General features: G+C 46.2%; 1 protein-coding gene across 9 annotated transcripts in view; it reads left to right on the top strand.

Annotated features, from left to right (window-relative positions):
- HNRNPM (heterogeneous nuclear ribonucleoprotein M) overlaps positions 1 to 21509 on the top strand; it is a 40027-nt gene extending 18518 nt beyond the window's left edge. The window contains exons 2-14 of one of the 9 annotated variants that reach the window (XM_078443504.2): positions 482 to 520; positions 638 to 673; positions 1889 to 2042; positions 2863 to 2912; positions 3752 to 3812; positions 6575 to 6676; positions 7927 to 7971; positions 8430 to 8507; positions 12189 to 12287; positions 15835 to 15888; positions 17894 to 18696; positions 19305 to 19356; positions 21084 to 21509. In XM_078443504.2, the coding sequence (XP_078299630.1) occupies positions 482 to 520; positions 638 to 673; positions 1889 to 2042; positions 2863 to 2912; positions 3752 to 3812; positions 6575 to 6676; positions 7927 to 7971; positions 8430 to 8507; positions 12189 to 12287; positions 15835 to 15888; positions 17894 to 18696; positions 19305 to 19356; positions 21084 to 21247 (1737 nt within the window). In that variant the 3' untranslated portion in view covers positions 21248 to 21509. Of the gene's footprint in view, positions 1 to 481; positions 674 to 1888; positions 2043 to 2862; positions 2913 to 3751; positions 3813 to 6574; positions 6677 to 7926; positions 7972 to 8429; positions 8508 to 12188; positions 12288 to 15834; positions 15889 to 17893; positions 18697 to 19304; positions 19357 to 21083 lie in introns of all 9 variants that reach the window. The other 8 variants (XM_060630052.3, XM_078443503.2, XM_060630051.3 and 5 more) reach the window with 8 other exon arrangements.
- The last annotated feature ends 989 nt before the right edge of the window (positions 21510 to 22498 follow it).

Raw genomic sequence — 22498 nt, 5'->3', positions numbered from 1 at the left:
AAGACTAGTGTCAATGCCAGAGTTTCATACACCTGTCCAGACCTTACACGAGTCAGACGCCTGCATAACATGAAGGATGGAGTACCTCGGTGATCTAGAACTGCGTTTTCAAACTTTTGGAAAAATCACTGATGGGGTTAACAGAACCCCGTTGAAAATTAGTGAGATTCAACTATACCAAGCCTGTGAAGATCTTATTTCAGTCTGGAAGTGTTCTGTGTTCTATCAACTAATCTTGTCATCTGCCACTCAGTTCAACTGATAGCTAAATTTGACACCTTTCCTTTTGGCCTCGTTCCTTTGGCTGGAATTCTTCTAACCTGATGGTTGAGTTCGTTTGAATTTCTTGTTATAGATTTCAAGAAATACTTTTCCAAACAACCTCTCAATCTCTGGAGTTTTGGGAATATCACTTTTTGTGAGATCATGGTCTTAGTTGTCACTGGGTCAGTTAAATGTAACACTTTTGTGCTTGTTTTAGGATCCTGATGGTGAACATGCCAGGAGAGCAATGCAAAAGGTGATGGCTACGACTGGTGGGATGGGTATGGGACCAGGTGGCCCAGGAATGATTAATATCCCACCCAGTATCCTAAATAATCCTAACATCCCAAATGAGATTATCCATGCATTACAGGCTGGAAGACTTGGAAGCACGGTATTTGTAGCAAATGTAAGTAAACGGAAACATTGTCTAAGGTAGAACAGTCAGAGCTTTATGATAGTTTTGTTAATATGTTATAAAAGTAGTTCTGATATTTGAGAAGAACAATTGAAAAGAGGGTTCTGCTGTCGTCTTCTTCTGTTTAAAAAACAAACATCTTTGAAGTTGGGCTTTGTCCCACAGTGACCCTGTAGTGATCAGTCACACAGGCTTGACCATGGTCCCACTGGGGTCATGTTCACTGGCTTTTGCTGGTTATAAAAGTGGCAGCTGAGTCTGCATTCCCTGCGGGTGTAGGCCAAAAAAGTATATGAACCAAGCTGACGTTCCATCCCTCCTCTTGTGTTTGGGATGAAAGATAATGCCTTTGCCATTTGCAAAGGGAAATATTTTTAAAGAAAAATGCATTGGGAAGGATGATGGTAAACTTTAGCTGGGGAACAAAAAAGGTGTTTTTTTTGTTTGTTTTTGTTTTTTTGTTTTTTTTTTTTGGTTCAGAGTAAGCATTAATTTGAAAGGCATGAGGTGACTTAACCTGTTCTTCTGGAGAAAAGAGACCGTGACTAACAGTTAAGGCCAGGCTTCATAATCGTATCTGAAAAATTCTACTGTGGTGGGATAAGTCCTTGTGACTTTATTTATTTATTTATTTATTGTATTTATTTATTTTTGAGAGAGAGAGAGAGAGAGCGAGCGAGCACGAGCAGGGGAGAGGGGCAGAAGGACAGAGAATCTCAAACAGGCTCCATGCTCAGCAAAGGGGCTCGATCCCATGACCGTGGGGATCATGACCTGAGCTGATATCAAGAGTCGACCCTCAACTGACTGAGCCATCCAGGCGCTCCTGTGACATTATTTAAAATAAAATAATAAAATAAAAAAAATTTTTTTTAAATGTTTTTATTTATTTTCGAAGGAGAGAGGGAGACAGAGCATGAGCGGGGGAGGAGTGGAGAGAGAGGGAGACACAGAATTTGAAGCAGGCTCCAGGCTCTAAGCTGTCAGCACAGAGCCTGATGTGGGGCCCCGAACTCACAAACTGTGAGATCATGACCTGAGCTGAAGTTGGACGGTTAACTGACTGAGCCACCCAGGCACCCCTGTGACGTTATTTTTAAATGTTTGTTTCCAACCAGAGCATATTGTGTTCAATATGTTACGGGTTCAAAATGTTTTTTCTTGAGATGTCTACATTGAGATTTTTCTCTCCTTTCTCTTGATTAGCTGGATTATAAAGTTGGCTGGAAGAAGCTGAAGGAAGTTTTTAGTATGGCTGGTGTGGTGGTCCGAGCAGACATTCTTGAGGATAAAGATGGAAAAAGTCGTGGAATAGGCACTGTTACTTTTGAACAGTCCATTGAAGCTGTGCAAGCTATATGTATCCTTTTATCAGAATTCAACTCTTGGTGAACAGTTTGGCCTTAAATATTGCATGAATAACACAGGTTTTTGGGGAGGAAGTGGTAACTGTGTGTGTATTTCCTAAATGACCATAGGGATTGCATTACTGTGGAATGTAAAAGTTGTCTGTGATGGAATTGATTCAGTACTACATAAATAGAAAATAGGCACATGCCCGTGAGTGGTCTTTTCCAGTGTTCTCTTTTTAGAGTCTGGTTTGAAGGGAGAAGTCTAAAGAATACGCCACTGGAGAGAAATTCGGTTGTTATTTCACGTATAAGTCCTTGGCTGTATTTCTCCAATGGATTGACATCATTCTAGAAATACTTCTCTCTCTGATCCTAAGCTGGTTACCCTGGAGTTTTATCTTTGTAGTCACAGCGGAGAATGCCACACATGAACACAGTCATTAAACTTGGACAAGACTTTTACTGTGTGTCTTACCCAGAAGACATGGTACTTGAAAAAATATATGGTACTTGGCCCATTGGACTCATACAAAAAACTGACGCCAGTACCTAAGAGGACGGTTTAGTGAGAAGTGTGGGGTTCTATGAGTGGAGCTCTACACCTAAGGAGTAAGCTGACACTTCCTTCCCTGTCCCTTGAGCTTTATTTATTGTTGCTTTTATGGTTCATGTAGAAACAAAGATTTTAAAAGTTTAATGAAGAACCAAAATTGCTCATAAATTCACTACTTAGAGGGGCTGGTAGCAGTTGGAGCATTTTTTTCTTCTGTGTTTCTCTCCTGTGCATGTTTTTAGAATTGCGAGAAATAGCCTTAATTGTAATATCAGCTATGTTTAATGGTCAACTGCTATTTGATAGACCAATGCACGTGAAAATGGTAAGTTAATAGGATCTCTTTCTCCATAATATATTCAAATAAGTCTAGCAGTAACATGGGAATATTAAGAGTGTACATAGCTATTATACTATATTTATGGATCAGTCTAAGTTAAAAAAGTTGCAGTATGTTGAGCAAATCTATGGCAGAAACACAGCTCTTCAGATATATTTCCCTTTTGCACAGTTGCCTGTTAACTGACATGGTCAGGAGATCAGTTGAGTATCCTGCTCAAGCAAGTGATCAAGTTCAAAGAACGGTTATGTACATGGGGTTCTACTCTTCAGGGTATCTCATTATAATGTTTAGCATTTTATCTGTTGTGAATGTAATTAAGTCTTTGATTCACACAGCCTTTCAGGTTCTGTTGAAGCGCTTCATTATAAACATTATCCCTGCTTTGGCTGTGCCAGGATAATAGTGAATTAATACAAGCATGACTAGAATATGCTGAGGGCAATCTGGTGAGGGCTCAGATTCAAGAAGAAAATAAAGGGAACTGTAAAGGGATATTTTAGCTACTTTAAGCATTCAGTTTAGTTTTTTGAATAGATTATTGCTTTACATGGCTTAAAAAGCATGAAGATACAGGGTGAGAGTCTTTCCCTTACTTTGTGCCCAGGTCCCTTTCGTCCCCCCTAGTAACGTGGATGCATATTTTTGTCCTTCTTTTTACATAAGGGTGCAAGTACTCTGTGTATTTCTTTTTGTACTTGTATGTTATTTCGTGGCATGGGTGGATCATAATTTAGCTAGTTCTCTGTCATTGGGAGTTGTTTCCATCTGTTGTTGTTGTAAGCTGTGCTTTCATACTGAGATGTACTCACTTTCTCTTTCAGGATGAGAGGGCCTTACCAAAGGGAGATTTTTTCCCTCCTGAGCGTCCACAGCAACTTCCCCGTAAGTGTCTCAGTATGGCTTAGTTTTTGAATTTGATCAGTACTGACCGGAGAACTACACTTACCCTTGAGCTTGCGCCATGTGATTCTGCAGTGCTCTTGATCATTCTTGAGGGAAAGGTTCAAAAAGGGGTTTGTGGTAATTTTTTTTTCCCCCTGTAGATTCTTCAGGGTGCAATACGAGCAGAGAGATTCACAACTTAGGAAGGGTGGTTAGGATTACTCTGTGGTGAGGCAGACTACATCCTCTAAGATGTAGTTGGGTGTTTTGAAAGTGTCCTGTGGAAGGAAGAACCAGAAACTGGAAAGGAATTAAAATCAGGTTGCCCGTGGGATCAGAAGAGATTGGTTAGCACAGTGTGGCTCAGCGTGGTTCTACTCTTAGGTGTACGTCGAAGAACTGAAAACTGTGTCTCCATAAACGTTGATGTGGGTGTTCCTAGCACCGTGATTTCAGTTGATAAATGGATAGAAGTGGTAAATTTATATGATGGAGTATTACTCAGCCATAAAAAGGAACCAAGTACGGATACCTGCCACGGCGTGGATGCACCTTGATTCCATCTGTAGGAAATGTCCAAAAAAAGACAAATCCACCTACAGAAAGTAGATTAGTGGTTGCCAGGGGAGAGGGGTAAGTGGAGAGTTGTTTTTGGGGTGATGACAGTGTTTTGGAATTAGATGATGGTGATAGTTGTATGTACGAAAAATCACTGAACTGTACACTTTGAGTGGGGGCATCTTATGTGAAGTACGGTGATCCATATTTTTATATGGGGTCACGTGAAACATCCAGGTGAAAGTCTGTCCCGTGACAGGGAAGACTAGGTGACCAGTCACCTCAAAGATGGAAGTGGTGCATATTAGTGAAGCCTTAGGCCCTCTTTCTGACAAGCCCACAGGGCTGTGCGGAGCCTGGGCATAGGCAGCAGTGAGAGTGCTGGCCTCCAGCAGCAAGAAGGGCTGGGGAGTCCGTAGGAAGCATGGGAGTTAGGTGACAGTGGGAGGGGAGGGGCTTGCTTGTGCTATGTTGGGAGAACTTCCTAGCAGATGAGGCAGTTGGGGTGGGTGTCTGTTTGGAGGGCCAGGGAGTGTCTCTGGTCTGGAGTGGGGACTCAGGCCTAAGGCCCAGCATCAGATGGATTGAATGAGAGCCTAGACAAGAACACTAACAGGAGTGCCTTTGTGGTTTAACATTATTGGAAGCATAAATGAGGCAGATTTCGAGGGGAGGTCAGAGGCTTCAAGAATAGATGGCTTAGTTGAAAATTTAAAATTTTTTAGAGAAGTACCACATATCCTTGCCCTAATCAATGTGGTCACTTTCCATGATCACTCAGGATCACAGTGATGGCTCTTACTGACGTTTGTGCCTAGAGGAAGTGGGATGAGGGCTGTTTGAGAGCCTTGGCTGGCACACATTGGGCCCCAGGGAGCCCATTATCCATGACTCTTGGTCTCCCAACACATTTCAGAGGGTTGACTTCAAAATCTTCAGTCCCTTAGGGAGTAAGTAACCTTGGTGATCTCTCGCTTGCTGTTTCTATGCAGTTTAAAAACACTAGTCTGTTAAAACAGATTAAATATCTGGGAACTGGTATCAAGGTTCTTTTTAAGGTATTATTATTACTTTTAATGAACTTGGTTACCATTTAAAACCTGGTCTTGGTTTAAGCGTCAGGCCAAGGTCACTCAGAGCACCGCAAGTGTCTTGCACTGTCTGGTCTTGTTGGCTCTTTTGAGACCAGTCTGTATTCTTACATCCCTGCTTGTGTGTGTGGGCATGGAGTTGAGAGTGGACTGGGTATTGATCCACAGGTTAGGAAGCTTTCTGGGCAGAAGAGAACAGTAGTTTCATTGTTGCTACAACCACCTGTAGAGTCAGAATAGTGTATGCCCAGTGTATTAACTGGCTGGTTTATTCCATTGTTTTTTCTTGGGGAAAGTCCTTTGGGCTACCAGGTTGTGAGGTGGTGATTGGGCACATTTGCACTGCTGGCCACCTGATGTCCTTAATTGCCTTATTTATTTGTTTGTTTGTTTAAATTTATTCATTTTGGGAGAGAGCAAGCAGGGGACAGGCAGAGAGGGAGGGAGAGAATCCCAAGCAGGCTCTGCACTGTCAGCACGGAGCCTGATGCAGGGCTCGAACCCATGAAACGTTGAGACCAAGACCTGAGCTGAAACCAAGAGTCGGATGCTTAACCGGCTGAGCCACCCAGGCGCCCCTCCTTTTTAACCTTTTAAAAAATGTTTATTTTTGAGAGAGAGCATGAGAGGGGGAGGGACAGAGAGAAGGGGAGACAGAGGGTCTGAAGCGGGCTCCATGCTGACAGCAGAGAGCCTGATTTGGGGCTCAGACTCAAAAACCGTGGGATTATGACCTGAGCTAAAAGTCAGACGCTTAACTGACTGAGCCACCCAGGTGTCCCCTTAATTGCCTGTTGTAATTAAACATTTCTCAGTTTGAGATTTGGGGAAATGAATAAGTGTCTGTGATTCTTACATTTGAGTTCATAATTCTCTGTAATTTTCAATTGCTTTTGTTTTATACATAGCACAAACTCTAATCTGCAATTGCATATGAAAAGTTACGCCTCGAAAGGGATAGCTCCCAAAAGCCCTGGGTTTGCTCTTGGAGGTGGGTGGATTGGAATGGAGTGTGACATTTACAACGCAGTATAAACAAAGACTCTTTTTGCTTTGGAAGGTCATGGTTTTCTAAGTGGAATCTACACTTCCGACTTTCTCTTTTCCTTTCAGATGGGCTTGGTGGTATTGGCATGGGGTTGGGCCCAGGAGGACAGCCGATCGATGCCAATCACCTGAATAAAGGCATTGGCATGGGAAACATAGGACCCGCAGGTGAGAACTACAGTGTGCTTTGGAGATTTCTGGGGAAGTTAGTTTTTCAAATTATTGGGATAATTGGATGTTGAGTACTTCAAATGGAATAAAGATTTAATTGGGGCAGAATTTCTTCCTTACTCCTCTCTCATTCATTTTGATAAAAGCAGTATTTTGTGTTTTTACTGAATTGAATCCTCTTTTCTAAAGTTATACTTCTGCATTTTGTCCTTGCATGACCTTCTGAGCTGAGGTAGTTACGCTATTCGATAAAAGGAGGCAGGCCAGAGAGTTGGTCTTGCTCAAGGTCACATTATCAGTTAGTGACACACTGTAGATCTCCTGACCTGGGACTACAGCACTGCCGCAGTCTGTTACCCAGACACCCTTAGGCTCTTGCCTGATGGTGATAGTGGCTTGTAGGGGTGGGGGCATTGGCGGATACAAAAAAGCACAGGAGGGCCTCATTGCATGACAGCATAGCTGTCACAGGCCACAAAGACATAGTGTTGAGTGTTGTCTTTGTTCAAGATGATAAATAGCTAATGAATAAAAACTTTGTGGAGAATATACTTTAAATTTTGCTGTTCAGCATTTTCATTCTGTGCAGTGAGGTGTTCATATACTATTAAGAACGATTTCATTTTTTTGACCACAGACTTAACGGCTGTCTTTCTTGAAATCCTTTGAATTGCAGCCTGGATGCCCCTTCACTCCACTTCTGTCAGTTCTGCATATCCCTTGTCTCCCTCCCAGATTAAACTCTGGGCTGACCTCAGCACCCTCAGCCATCACCCCAGCTGGCCCTGCCAGTCTGATGGCCACTCCCCTAGCACCTAAGAAGAAAGTCTGGTGTTTTTAGGAACTGCTTTTTATTTAGAGAATTTTATCTTTGAAAGGGGTTTTTAAATCTACTTATGTTCCCTAAAATAAGCTTATAAAAAAGTGCTCTCCACTTTGTACCTGGTTAGTTATATATCATGTTTAACGTGGTCTGATTTGGGTAGTTGTTAAAACTGTATGTGGACCCTACAGAATTTTGAGTCACGTGATTATTTTGTTAAGGACTAACGTTTCTTGGAATGTGATAGTGTGACAGGGGAGATGGTAGGACCGCTTTCCCCCTTTTCCTTGACAACTAAAATATACTCCTAATCAGGGATATTTTTTGTTCATTTGATGGTTTGGAATTTCCTGTACTTTTTAAGTTCAAACGTTACTTACTACTTTGACATAATTTTAGTTTGCATTGACTTTTTCTTTTTAAGGAATGGGAATGGAAGGCATAGGATTTGGCATAAATAAAATGGGAGGTAAGAGATTTAAAATGAAGTACAAATGTAATCACTTTTGGGTATGGTTTTCTCTCACCTTTCCTCTTTCTTTTTCCTTAAGCCTTGCATGAATTCTCACTTTCGGTTTTCTAAACGTTTGAGTCCAGAAATTAATTTTACCTGTCAGTCTTTCCTAGTGGGTATCTTGGCTTTTGGTCTGGCTTTCTCACTAACTAGCTCTGTGACCTTGGGCAAATCACTCCATCTCTCTGGGCCTCTTTTTACTTGTCTGTTGAGGGGGTGGATCAGATTAGCGTTTTGAAGATGGTGATTTCCAGGCAAGGGCACTAGCATTTTTTCCCCCAAAGTCCTTACACTTGGTAAGGAAGTTCCTGGCAGAAAACACCCAAAGTGAAACTCATGAAAACATCTTTCTTTTCCTGATGAGTGTAAGCGGTCTCATTGGGATGGTGCTCAAATGTGGATATCTCTTGCAGGAATGGAGGGACCTTTTGGTGGCGGTATGGAAAACATGGGTCGATTTGGCTCTGGGATGAACATGGGCAGAATAAATGGTAAGACTTGGGTTTCCTTCCTGCGTGCACCTGCCCTCTGCTGGTGGTTGTCTCCTGGGCGACTGTGAGGCAGCACACCCATTTTTAATGAATAAGATTTGCCCCTTCCACTTTTCTTGATGAATCCAGTGTCTTTGAATTGCCTTATTTGAAATCATAAGTTTGTATTTCAGAAGCTAGACTTGCTGGTAGGTAAGTGTTAATCCCCTCAGCCACTGAACTGTGTTCTGAGTCTCCCCAGTAATTAACCCAGAAAATTCTAGAGCTTTTTTATTGCCTCCAGCACTAGCAGGCATCCTGTAGACACATTTATGGTTATGTTTTGCACACTTTAAAATCATCTTCAAGTGTGAGGGATTAGTTTTAGTTTCTTTGGAGTTTTTGATCAAGTTCATCTGCTCTGAGAACTTGGAGTTGTGAGCAGAGACAGTGACTTAGCTCAGCATTTCCATAGTGAGAATTTTGGTGTATTTCAGATCTTCTGTCCCTTTCGACCCCTTAACAGAAATTCAGTGGTTTTAATTATCATTGTAACCGTGTGTTTTGTTCAGTCCTTGCAAGAACCACATGATTTGTAGGTACTTTTATCACCATTTCATCAGAAACTGAGGCCCGGAGAGTGACTTGCCTAAGGTCACATGGCTAGTGATATTGGGAGATGGGTCCCGGTATCTGGCGGATCCTGCCCTTCAGAACTGCCTTCCGCGTGGGCGTCAGCCCCTCCTCAGTGGGCCTGCAGAGTGTGCCTTGAGAAGCCCCACAGTCTGTCTTTCTGAAATTCTCTAGGGGTTGGTGGACTCTTTTACCCCCACCTGTGGGGATGAGGCTTCCCTTATACACATAAACTTCCCTGAGGAGGAAGGCCATTGAAGATTTGCATGTAAATGTTTCTTTTCTGACCTGCAGTATCATTTAATGTGAAGTTCGAATTGGAGCAACTGAGAGTCTTACTAGGATGGACCTTACTAACTATCAAACTGGAAAGAAAGATACTTCTCATGAATAAACTGTCCTCCTCCATGGGGTTGTCTTGTTCTAGATAACGGTAAAAAGATGTAGGGAAGTCCTCACCAGTAGTCAGGAATGAAGGGACAGAGGCCTGAGTTTGCAGGGTGCTTTCAAGCCAGCCTATAGTTCATAACGTGTATGGGAATTTTAATAAAAAGAGTTGGAGGAGTCTGGCTTGGTAAATTAGTGTTTGCTCAAAACAGATGAGTCTTCAGGAAGGAGGTAACATTGTTGCTCTGAGGAGTGGAGTGATGTGACTTAGAGGCGGACGGATGGAAGTGAGCTGGGGCTGTGCCGAGCTGTGTGGGCAAAGTCCTTGGTAACCTGGCAGGTGGAAGGCAGCAGCCACAGTTCTGAGCCTGGTGATCAAAGGGTTCCGAGTGCAGATTCTCGTGGGGAGCAGCAGTGGAGGATGTGTTGTGATGCAGTGCTCTTAGATGTTCTCACCCTTCCATGTCATCCTCGACAGCAGAGAACAGGGACTTCTCCCACTTGAGCTGTGTTCTGGGATTTGAGTGAGTCAGCGTAATCACAGAGGGAAATTGATAAAGATGTTTTGGGTTTAATATTTAATTGGCGACTATAATCCATCTGTTGTGGTCACAGGTGCTGATATCAGACTGGCCCTGAGATTCTGATTTCTTATCAGTCAAAGTAGACGTCAAGTCCTAATAGAATGGATGCTTAGGAATTACAGATTAAAAAACCAAATCCCAAACAATGCTTTGATGCAATATTTGACGATGAAAACACTTCCATTTTGGGGGGATTACATTGGAATTCACAGGGAGTTCCCTGAACTGCAGAGACTGCTGACAGTTGGGAAGATGACTTCTGAGGCTGTCATATTACTGCCTGCACATGACTTCCTTACCTCCAGGGGGCAGAGTGCTGCCGTCTTCATGCCCTTTTTTTTTTTTTTTTTTTTTTTTTTTTTTTTTTTTAATACTTATTTATTTTTGAGATAGAGAGAGACAGAGCATGAACAGGGTAGGGCCAGAGAGAGAGGGAGACACAGAATCTGAAACAGGCTCCAGGCTCTGAGCTGTCAGCAGAGAGCCCGACATGGGGCTCGAACTCACGGACCGTGAGATCATGACCTGAGCCGAAGTCGGATGCTTAACCGACTGAGCCACCCAGGCGCCCCTCTTCATGCCCTTATGATAGGGATTAAAGGAGTGCAGCAGAGCTCTGTCTGTTACGGTGCCAGTGTGGGACTTCTGCTATGCCTGCCACATGCAAGCTCACACAAGTTAGTTACCTTTTCAGCAGATGGCATGCCACCAACCTATGACCTTCAGTTGGGTCTATTCACACTATGAATAGCACGTCTGCCATTGCTAAATGAGGCATTTCTAATTCATAATGCTAGCCTGCTTCCACATCTTCAGTAGACTTATTTCATTGAAAGTATAAGGGCTTGAGCTGCATATAACCAATTTTGGCAGTTGCACAATTGAAGGCGATTGTTTGCCTGATTTCTAAGGAGCAAGAGTAATTAGGTTTGTTTTTTGTTTTGTTTTGTTTTGTTTTTAATTTTTAACGTTTATCTATTTGAGAAACAGAGAGAAGGAGAATCCCAAGCAGGCACCATGCTGTCAGCACAGAGCTGGATGCAGGGCTCGATCTCACGAACTGTGGGATCATGACCTGAGCTGAAACCTGGAGTTGGATGCTTAACTGACTGAGCCACCCAGGAGCCCCAAGACCTTTGTTTTATTTTAAATTAAAAAAAAATTTTTTTTTTTTTAACATTTATTCCTTTTTTGAGAGAGAGTGAGTGGGGGAAGGACAGAGAGAGAGGGAGACACAGAATCCGAAGCAGGCTCCAGGCTCTGAGCTGTCAGCACAGAGCCTGAAGTGGGGCTTAAACTCATGAACTGTGAGATTATGATCTGAGCCGAAGTCGAACGCTTAACCGACTGAGCCACCCAGGTGCCCCTGTTTTTGTTTTTTTTTTTTTTTTTTTTTTTTTTTAAGGCATTGCAAAACGTAACTCTTGCTGTGAATGTAGAAAAAAGTAATGAAGTTACCAGTGTCCTTGTGTAGAGGAGACCACTACAGTTGATCCTGGAGAAAGCATGTTATACTGCAGGGATGTTTCTGGATTCTCCTTGGATGTGGTTGTGTTAGGAGAGTTTGGGTTTTTGCATTGGGTTTATAGGTTCCAGCCTTTGCCTCATCCCATAGCAGGCAGGTGGCCTTGGTCAGGTTAGCAAGTCATTTGAGCCTTAGTTTCTTTGTAAAAGGGCCATCCATGATGGTGGGGGGTGATAGAGGTGTGCAGGCTGTTGGGCGGATTCCGCGGACTGCTGGCGCCCCCCGGAACGCTGTGGGTGGGGCGGGGTGCTTGGGAAGTAACCGAGAGCTGGAGCTGCTGCTTCCTGTGATACAGCGTGGATGCAGCCCATTGCTGTAGTGGCTTGGTGTAGCCACCGTGTGACTAATGAAAGTCATCAGTTAGTCTTTGGTGGATTGAAGGTAGGTGGTTTGCAGGGACTCACTTGAGGTGAGAGGACCTTTGTAAGGAATAAGGGATGAGTGGTAGTTTCTCCTAGAAAAAGTAAGCGTGCTGACTTGGTGCTGGCTGCTGTGTGCCTGTAATTTGTTTTATTCATGTCTGAAGCACAGAGGGATTCCTGGAAAGGCCTAGGGTAACGATTTCTTCCACAGAGATGAAGCGTGGCTTGGGTGGAGGATTTGAGAGAGACTTTGCCAGAAACAAGATGGGAATGTTGCGAAGCTCTGGACAGCCCCATGGCAGAGGCGTGGGTAAGAAGGCCCCACGTGAGCGGGGCTCATGCTCAACTCAGAGGTTCTTTCTTAAGCAGAGTCTGCTATCTTTCCATCGTCTTTTAAAACATTGTTTTCTGGACTTAGGTAAAAGCTTTTGGTCCTTAAATTTTTTATTCGTATCAATAGCACCAGTTTCCTTGATAGTCTTTTCAAATGGCTTCTTTGGCTGCATCGGTATAAGGTGTTTGCTTGCCGAGGGAGTTAGAGCTGCTGCATTTACACCACACTGGCTATCTAGTGCGGTGGTAGTGGCTCCTGAGGCCCTGCCGAGCGGGGTGTGAGTCCCCTTGTCCAGGGCGCCATGGTGCTCTGGTTAGCGGACGGTGTGGTGTGATTGCTGACGCCTTTACAAGAGGCCTCAGGGAACTAGAGAAGTGTTCTGGTGCTGGAAAGCCTGGAGTATTGGGCCTAAGTGCAGAGAAACTTTCGTTTCAGTTTTGGTTGCATTGCCCGGAGTGTCTCTCCCTTCCCTGCTGTTTTGAGTTTAGATGTTTCTGAGAATCTGTCAGCTTAGTTCTTTGTTAGTATGACGCAAAGAGATTGTCCATTTCTGCGCTGTTAAGTTTGTTTCTGTCCAAGCAGAGTTGGAGCATCGGTCCGCGCTCCTCCCCCGTCTTTACCTGCTTCTCATTCTGTGCAGATGTGAGGCTGCTAGGTGGCTGCCGCAGAGGGCTCAGCCTCTGTCTTTAGGGGACCCATTGAGTTAGGTGTGAGGTTTTAGGCTCCTTTTTGTCTTGTTTGTGTTAGTTGTATTCTTAGAATTTATGAAGGCTGTAGAAAGATTCATCATCCAGTTCATCAGTAAGACAAGATTCTTCTGTGGATTATCTCTGGGACTCCCGTCCTCTTTGTGTTTGTGTTCTCCATGGAAACCAGGAACTATTAGAAACTGTTTTCCTTTTACTCTGAGTCTGGGGAGACTTCTATGTCTTTTTCCCTCCCCGCATGTGAAGTAGCTGGAAGGACTGACTTTCTTGTGTCTTACCAGGCGGGTAGTGACGATTTACTTTTTTTTTTGTATGTTTGATATGACTGTCTATAACTTTATTCTAGATTATTTCAAATTTGTAGAACTTGGGGGATGAATTCATTATCTGTATGCGACTAGGTCAGTTAAAAGTTTCTTACTGTCTGACTGGCTTTGCTTTTTGTGTCATGGAATGGCCGGGTGTTTTGTTTTTATTTATTTTTTTATTAAAAAAAAATTTTTTTTTTTTTGACATTTATTTTTGAGAGAGAGAGAGAGAGGGAGACACAGAATCTGAAACAGGCTCCAGGCTCTGAGCTGTCGGCACAGAGCCCGATGCAGGGCTTGAACTCCCCAACCACGAGGTCATGACCTGAGCTGAAGTTGGACACTTAACCGACTGAGCCACCCAGGTGCCCCAAAAATGGCTGGGTAGTTTAAAAAACATGTGAAAACTTACAGTCCTTTGGCTGCAAGTAGCGATTTGTGGATAGTGAGGTGAGAAGAACAAGATGGCACATGGCTTTGCTCCCACAGGCACTTGTTCCTGCCCTGAGCCTTTAATCCTTTGCCCCTCTGTGGTGCCTGTCACCTCCGTGATGAGGCTGGCAGCCTTCACCTCGTTTCTCGCAGAGGTGCGGGAGGTGGATCTGGTGAGGTCGTTACTTCTCGTGGCAGCAGGAGAGTCTTCTGTCCTGACCTGAATAGAAGTGTCACCTTGTAGGCCTTGCTGTCTCCTGCTACTTTGCCATCCCTCCCTTGTCTCTCTGTGCTGAGGCCTTGCACAGTGACAGGGGCAGGAGCAGAGGGCTTTGTTCTGGAATTTCTGTTGCTCCTTGTGGTCAGACCCACTTTAGTAAAAGTGTCTTTGTACCAAATAAGTTTAAGTTGGGTTTTCAGACTATGATTTTTTTTTTTTTTTTTTTTTAATATTCAGTTCTTGATCCCCCCCCCCCCCCCCCCCGCAAGTGGAATCATTTTGGTGGTATTTTCTGTAGGGCCTCCCCATTCATTGTCCCTTCTATCAAGGCAGTAGATCTTTGCCCTGGTTTCTGCAGGCCACTGTACTTGGTGGTACAGGGAGATAGTTGTGTGTTTCTTGATCTCGAAGGAGGTGATGGCAGCTGTGGAGGTGATGCCCAGTGGCTCAGGGCAGCACCAGAGGCCCCTCTGGTAGAAGAGGCCTAGTGAGGGTGCCAGTGGAAATGTTGGTTCCTTGGCCCTTGGCAGCCATGTGAACACCACCCAAAGGTGATCATTTTCTCTCTGTGTTAAGATTTGAAAAAGCACTGCTCTCGGTGGTTGATAGAAGTGCTCTGTTCAGAGAGCATGGGATCCAAGCAGGAATACAAAAAGATGAGTGCAGGAGATGTGGTTTAAGCTGGAGGGGCTGGGTGTCTGAGAGGGTTCAGCATAGGTAGTAGGTAGAGGGTGTGCTGGCAGATAAAGAGGGCTGACAGCATCAGATGCAGAGGTTTGGAGGTGAGGGTCTACCTGGGGTGGAGAGAACAGGTTCAAGTTATAGGACAGGGAGGTCTTTGCCCATGAAAAGAATTTTTCCTTTCTCTTTAACAGTGGTGGGCTGATTGTGAAGGATGTGTGCAGGACTAGTTTGATCTAAGTGCCGTTTTAGGAAGGTGAACCTAGGCCTGGGTATGCTGAGCAGGATCACAGGTGTCACGGAAGAATAAGTGAGCCCTGTGCTTGCAGGCTGGAGGTGTGTTGTTTCTTGCAGGCTGGAGGTGTGTGCTTGCCTGTGTCCTTCCTTTAGCAGGTAGCACCAGAAACAGCTGTGGGCTCAGGGTTACTCTCTGCGGTCATGGGCCTAAAATGAGATGCGCAGACAGACTTTAAAGAGGTTCGGATGAATTGTTGGCAAGCAGGCGACAGTGTTTTCTCCTTTGGACGAGGTGTTGGATGAGTTTTGGATGTGTTGGGGGTTTTATTTTCCTGAAGCTGTGTCACTTTAGTCAGCATCACCCCCAGCTCCTTCCAGGTGGGGCTGGTGGGCTCAGCTTGCTGGAGTCCCTGCACGACTTAATGAGGTGACGCTTCAGTGCTGCGGGCAGTTGCGGCTGCGTTTCAGGGTTTGGGCAGCGAGTGTAAGTAACTACAGCTTTAGTTTGCTCTAAAGGACAACCATGAGGTGTTGGTTGGATCTGGGAGGATGAGCGCAGGCTTCAGTGGGAGCGCTGAGGGTCTGGACTGCTTTAGAAAACTGCTGCTGGCCCCATTCTTGCTCTGACTTCCTCAGTTTCAGTTCATTGGTGCACCCTGGTCTTCCTTAGCTCTGCTGGATGCATTCCCAGATGGTGTTGCCAACTGGGCCTCAGACTCTGGAGCTACATGGGATCCTAATATCATGACCCATCATCAAGGACTTAACAGTTTTCCAGTAAAATGATCTTGTCTCTGTGTGTGTATTTCTTAACCCCTTCCCCTGTCCCTTGTTTTATTTTTAAATTAGTAATATTCTTACTCTGGAATCTGTAATAAACAAGTTTCTGTTACCATAGAGAAATTTGGCTAATTTTTTTTTCTTCCTGATTTCCTTAGAAATCCTAAGTAATGCACTGAAGAGAGGAGAGATCATTGCAAAGCAGGGAGGAGGTAGGAAACGCTTAGTTTTGATGTTTTGATTTTTAGAATAGGCTGTTATTAACGGGGATAGTAGAGTGTAGTGGTGAAAAGCACGGGCTCTAAAATAGACTGCCTGGGTGGGAACCAGCTCTGTCTCTTCCTAGCTGTGTGACATTTGGCAAGTTACTGAACCTCTGTTTTGCATACTGTAAAATGGGAATATACTGGTACCTACCTCATAGGGTTGTTGTGCAGAGTAAATGAATTAATGCATAGAAAAGTGTGCCTACTAAGTGCTATGTAAGCATTGGCCATTGTCGTTATAATGTCCGTGTAATTTGGGGGTTTGTTTTAAATACTATAAAATTACAAATTCCTAAAAGTAAATACTTAATTATAAAAGCCTACTATACTACTTCCATACCTAACAAATAATTACTAAAGTATTTATATGTACTCTTACTAAGATTCAAAAAATTATAAAGAAAGTAAATCTCTGCAATTTCACTGCCCTGTGATGAGTATTGTAAACATTTTGGAATATATGCTTCCATTAATGTGCTTTTTTTTAATGGGTAGTTAAAACTAAATGTACTTTTTCAGCTTGATTTCCCCCGCCCATGGCTCTGAGTGTTTTGACATTTCCTTGGTTACTCCACTTGCTGGTTATTTCTGTGGTGTGCTGATTCTAGAACTCCACGTGGGCACCGTTTTTTCCTAGTTCTCTGCTACTGTTGGCATCCGGGGAGTCAGCCTGATTTCTGATCCTCTTGAGCATGCTGCCTACCCTTTCTAGTTATCTTACTTTTAAAAAAAAAAATAGTTCCTAAGAAATTTCTGCTTTGGAAGTCAGTATTTGTAAAACCGTGTTTATGTTTTGCCACTCGGTGTGCTGTTATTAACTGTTACTAAGGAAACGGGCATGGAGAAGTGGAGTGACGTGAGGTCACTCTGTCCGTTAGAGACTCACTTACAGAAACTGAGTTTCCTCTTGATTTACATGTCGCACCGGGCTGCTCGGATCAGTAATGGGCTGGCTGTGGGCTCAGCTGCCCTTCATCACAGGCAGGTGGTGCTGGTGGTGGTGAGGTGAGGGGGGATCCTTAGGCTCTGCATGTGGAAAAGTGGTGGGCAGTGGCCTTGGTGGTGGAGCCAGACCCTCCTTGTCCAGAGTTATCGGCCGTCACAGGGTCCTGCTGGCAGGGACCTGCCAGCATGTGTCCAGCTGAACCATGGCACTGAGAACTGACCTCAGGCTGTTTGTAGAATCCACTCTGCAGTGCCATCGACTTCTTTCCTTGAAAGCCAGCAGAGTAGTTACACATAAGTCATTCAGTGGTTTTCCTCACAGAGTAAGGTTCCCCGGAAGTGGGTGTCTGTTCGTCTAGACATAGAGGATCTATACTGGTGTTTGTTTTCTTTATCTCTTAGTAATTATGTGGCCGTTTACTAGCTTCTTTATGCCTAGAGGTGCTAAGGAAATTCAGCCAGACTGGCCACCAGCATGCATCTGAGAGAGGGATGAGCTGGGAGAGGATAAAGGTTGTGAGGGATTTGAATTGTCCCATACAATTCAAGTAAATCCATTACACTGGCTGACTGAGGGGGCGTTTTGGAGCTTCCTCCCTTGAGAGCATTTCTCAGTGTCTGGTGGTGGGAAGAGCTCAGCTTCTCTGAAATTGACCACCGTGGCTCACAGAGCTAGTTTACGAGTTCTAGAACTTCCGAGGTAACGTGGAGAACATTTTTTGACACAGGTGCTCCAGGGTGGATTTTTGTCCCTTTTTAAATTTTATTATGGACATTTCAGCTGTGGCACAGAAATAGGAAGAATGGTGTCCTCGCTACCCTGCCTTAACAGTTGTCCACATTTGAGGGGTGTCTCATGATAAATTGTCGTGGGACTTAATTCCTGAACTGTGGTTGAGTTTGTGGAGTGCCCCGGTCTCTGTACCCAGGTCACCTTTCTGGCGTGGTGCGTGCACGTAGCGTGCAAGTCCCTGATATCTGCCTGTGTTTTGTGTCCTCGTTTCAGGTGGAGGTGGAGGCAGCGTGCCTGGGATCGAGAGGATGGGCCCTGGCATTGACCGCATTGGGGGTGCCGGCATGGAGCGCATGGGCGCAGGCCTGGGCCATGGCATGGATCGAGTGGGCTCCGAAATTGAGCGCATGGGCCTGGTCATGGACCGCATGGGCTCAGTTGAGCGCATGGGCTCGGGCATCGAGCGTATGGGCCCACTGGGCCTCGACCACATGGCCTCCAGCATCGAGCGCATGGGCCAGACCATGGAGCGCATCGGCTCCGGAGTGGAGCGCATGGGTGCCGGCATGGGCTTTGGCCTCGAGCGCATGGCCGCGCCCATCGACCGCGTGGGCCAGACCATTGAGCGCATGGGCTCTGGTGTGGAGCGGATGGGCCCTGCCATCGAGCGCATGGGCCTCAGCATGGAGCGCATGGTGCCCGCAGGCATGGGGGCTGGCCTGGAGCGCATGGGCCCTGTGATGGATCGCATGGCCACCGGCCTGGAGCGCATGGGCGCCAACAACCTGGAGCGCATGGGCCTGGAGCGCATGGGCGCCAACAGTCTCGAGCGCATGGGCCTGGAGCGCATGGGCGCCAACAGCCTGGAGCGCATGGGTCCCGCCATGGGTCCGGCCCTGGGCGCTGGCATTGAGCGCATGGGCCTGGCCATGGGCGGCGGTGGCGGTGCCAGCTTTGACCGCGCCATCGAGATGGAGCGAGGCAACTTTGGAGGAAGCTTCGCAGGTTCCTTTGGCGGAGCTGGAGGCCATGCTCCTGGGGTGGCCAGGAAGGCCTGCCAGATATTTGTGAGAAATGTAAGTGGCTCTTGGGCAGGTTCTTGGTGGTGGTACGCACAGAGGGGGAGGGGGCGGGTCGAAGTCAGGGGGGTGCCCCCAGGAGGGGAGCAGAGTAGCAGCACAGAAGGCCACCTTGCCACCGTCCCCAGAGTTTGGTGCTGGTAGGATCAGGGCAGAACGTAAGAGCACGCGGTATGTGTGCAGCAGGAGCCGGGGCTTCTCGGACTGCTGGGTGGAACCGACCGTGAGCTCGGGAGCCCTAGCTGCTTGATTCCCTTGGCTTGAAGGGCCGCTGTACCTGGGCGTGGCAGACCGAGGGATAAAGGGCTGTATCTAAATTCTCTTTCTACCAGATTGGCCACCTTCAGCTACTGTCGAGTGGTCTGTGGGCCGCTCACCGTAGGCGACTGCATTTTCTGCACGTTGAACAAGGAAGTGTACTTGGTGTGCTGGTTTAGAACCTCATTCCAGGCAGGCTTGTTTTGTTCTCTGCTGATCATCTCAGTTTGAGATGTTTCTTGGTGCAGCAAGAACCACTCCCCCCGCCCCCAAGAGACCCTGAGGTTTATGCGTTAGGGTGTTAGGATTTGGTTGTGTCACTCATCAGTTTCTCCTTTTCCCTTTAGCTCCCATTTGATTTTACATGGAAGATGCTAAAAGACAAATTCAACGAATGTGGTAAGTGTTTGAGAAAAGGCTTTCTAGGTGCTTCCGTGTGTTGTGTGGCCTCCGCAGTCTTAGCTTGTTAGTGATGCATTTGAGGGGTGAAGCAAAGCTCCCATCCTGGTCTTCACTGCCACTTGCCGTGACTCGCGACTGATGGGACTTGCCATTTTTCTGCCTGTGCAGATAGTCAAGCCAGCTGTTGGGTTTCCTTTTATGTGTCAGACACTTCTCACCTGTGTTCTCATTTCAACCTCATTCTTCTATGGTTTTTGAAAGGAGGTGATGTCCCCATTTTACAGATGAGTCAGGCAGTCACGTTCCCAAAGTCACATGGCTTCTAAGTGACAAAGCTGAATAAAACAAATACTGATCTGAGGTTGCTTTCTACCACAGCACTGTTGGTTCATGCCTCAGAGAGCACTTGCCCAGGAGTTCCCAGGGGTGAGTGTGTGTGTGTGTGTGTGTGTGTGTGTGTGTGTGTGTGTGTGTGTGTGTGTGAGAGAGAGAGAGAGAGAGAGAGAGAGAGAGAGAGAGAGAGAGAGAGAGAATGAGGCCTAGGGGCTCTGGTTTCCCGGCACACCAGGCCACCATTTGGTTCGCTTTGTGGCCAAAAGGAAGTGAAGTTGTCACCGGGTGAACCCCTGCTCCTCACTCACATCACCTCTGTCTGGTTTTTTAACCCTGTCAAGTGGGAGCCCCAGGCCTAAGCCAGGAGTCTGGGCGGTTTGCTGGGTCAAGGCTTCCTCAGCGTCTTTACTCATTTCCTGTTTCAGTGTTGGCTCAGATTGCACCACTTTGCTGCTTCTCCTGGTTCTTCTCTTGGGGCAGCTGTTGAGCCATAGCACGCCCTCGTGCCCTCTCCCCACTCCTCAGTTTCCACATTGTACAGTAGGCAGTCTGAAAAGTCAGATTGGATCATGCTGCTCTCCGGCCTGAGAGGCCCGGAGGTACCCGGCTGCCAAAAGAGAAACTCACCAGCCCCTTGGCAACTTAGTCCCTCCTCTTTCATCTCCTTTCTCCTTCCTGTTCCTGAACCCTGAGTTGCAAGTGCCATTTTTCAGAAGTGCTTTATTTTCGAGCTGGGATGGCAAGAGCCTTCCTTCTGGTGAAGGTCTTTCAGAACTTTCTGCTGAGAAGCCCTGGAGATGTTGACCTTCCCTCAGGCTGAGTTAATGGCTCTAGAAACGTGGGTCCCTTAGCACAGGCTGCATGGTCCTGTCCTTTGCTCTTCCCCCTTACAGACTTGTTTCATGGTGCTTGACACATACCTGGATGCTTAATCAGTGCTTGAATAAATATGTGCAACCCACTTCCTAATTAGGATGCAGCTTCTATCTGAACAGTACAGAGTGTCCATTGTATCATGATGGCCTTGCACATGTGGCGTGGGGTCCTGAAGCCCAAGCCTCTGCAAAATTCACCTATAAAGTTGGCTGCACACGGCCCCCCTCTTAACTTTCTCGAGCGTAAGGGTATGCGCGTGTGAAGCTGCCAGGAGGTCTTGTCGCGGGCCGGTCCGATTATTGTCCTTTGGCAGAAGAATGGCAACGTGGCTTGAGGGCCATCGTCTCTGGGTTCCGGCTGCTGCGTTCTGAGCTTTCATGTGCCAGGGCCGCTCTCCCTTTTGACTCTGTCCACCGAAATCCAACAGGTGATCTGGACTGAGTGGAGCCCAGACTGAGGCTGAGCTCTGGGTTTGCCTGATGAGTTGTGGTCTCTTCTTCCCTCCCTGTGCCCAGGCCACGTGCTGTATGCCGACATCAAGATGGAGAACGGGAAGTCCAAGGGGTGCGGTGTGGTTAAGTTTGAGTCGCCAGAGGTGGCTGAGAGAGCCTGCCGGATGATGAATGGGATGAAGCTGAGTGGCCGAGAGATTGATGTTCGAATTGATAGAAATGCTTAAGCAGTTGCCTTTTTTAAACATCGATACCAGACCTCTGAATTTGTATTTTTTCTTGTTAACCATTTTAATTTGTTGGCTGGATGTATAAAGATGTTTAAAAAATTCAGTTGCTTTTTGGGGTAATTTGAATTACTTTTTTAATGACTGGGGTTCCATTTGACTGTTTGCATTGAGATTGCAATGTGCGCAATTTTTTTTGTAGTTGTGGCATCTTGTTGACATCGAATATGACTTTGATAATAAATACCAGTTCCTGAAAAGACGCTTGCTTTTTTTGCGTGTGTGTTGTGGGGCCTCCACCTGAGGTTTGGGGAGCTAGAACCAGTCTTCCTTCTACCCTTGGAGCTCTGGCCGCTGGGGGTCGCATCCCCATCCTTGCTGTGTGTGTGGACGCCGATGGGGGGAGGACATGGGCCTCAGCCACTTCAGGAGAACTCTCTGGAAACTGAGCGGACTTGGATTCTCCAGTGCTGGCATGCACTTGGATGTTAGTGGTTCTGAAAGCCGCCATCCCCCCTCCTTGCTTACAGTTACTCTTTGGGGCGTAGACATCGTGTCAGGCTCATTTCCAGTTTGGCTTTTGTCGTAGTCTACTTCGGGCGCTATAACAAAGGTACCATAAACTGGGCGGCTTAAACACAGACGTTTATTTCCCGCAGTCCTGGAGACTGGGAAGTCCAAGATCAAAACACCCAACAGATTCCATGTCTGGTGAGGGTACCTGATCGTGGTTCATAGACGACACTTTGTAAGCTATAATCTCAACATGGTGGGAAGGGACAGAGGGCTTCTCATTCCTCTTTTATAAAGACACCAATTCCACTCACCCCCCCAGATACCATCACATTGGGCATTAGGCTTTCAACGTGGAAATGTTTGTGTGTTTGGGGGGGTGTATACGTTCAGTCCAAGGCAGCGTTTCTTAGCTACCACAGACCAGGCAGGGTGTGAGTTTCTGAGCATGTTTAGTCCTGTAGCAGCTCAGGCGGAGCGTGATACCTGGGCTCTGTCAGAACTGGGTCACCCCTCCCCCGTCCACCAGGATGTGACCTCACACATAGGTCCACTTGGGCTAGACAGCTGTTGGCAGCCCGCGTGGAGCTGCAGCCACTGCTTGTTGTGTTTGGATGTGGCGTCCTACCCTTGCTGTCACCTCCTCGTCACACTTCTCCTGGTGTTTATCCCTGATGGGTGAGACGGTGGGGGTACAGGGTTGACTTCACAGACCCCCAAGGAGATCATGTCTCCATT

The sequence above is a fragment of the Panthera onca genome, chromosome A2 (assembly GCF_046562875.1).
Source record: "Panthera onca isolate mPanOnc1 chromosome A2, mPanOnc1 haplotype 2, whole genome shotgun sequence".
NCBI lineage: Eukaryota > Metazoa > Chordata > Mammalia > Carnivora > Felidae > Panthera > Panthera onca.
The sequence above is the reverse complement of the archived record's forward strand: the minus strand, read 5'-3'. Positions and strand labels throughout refer to the sequence as shown.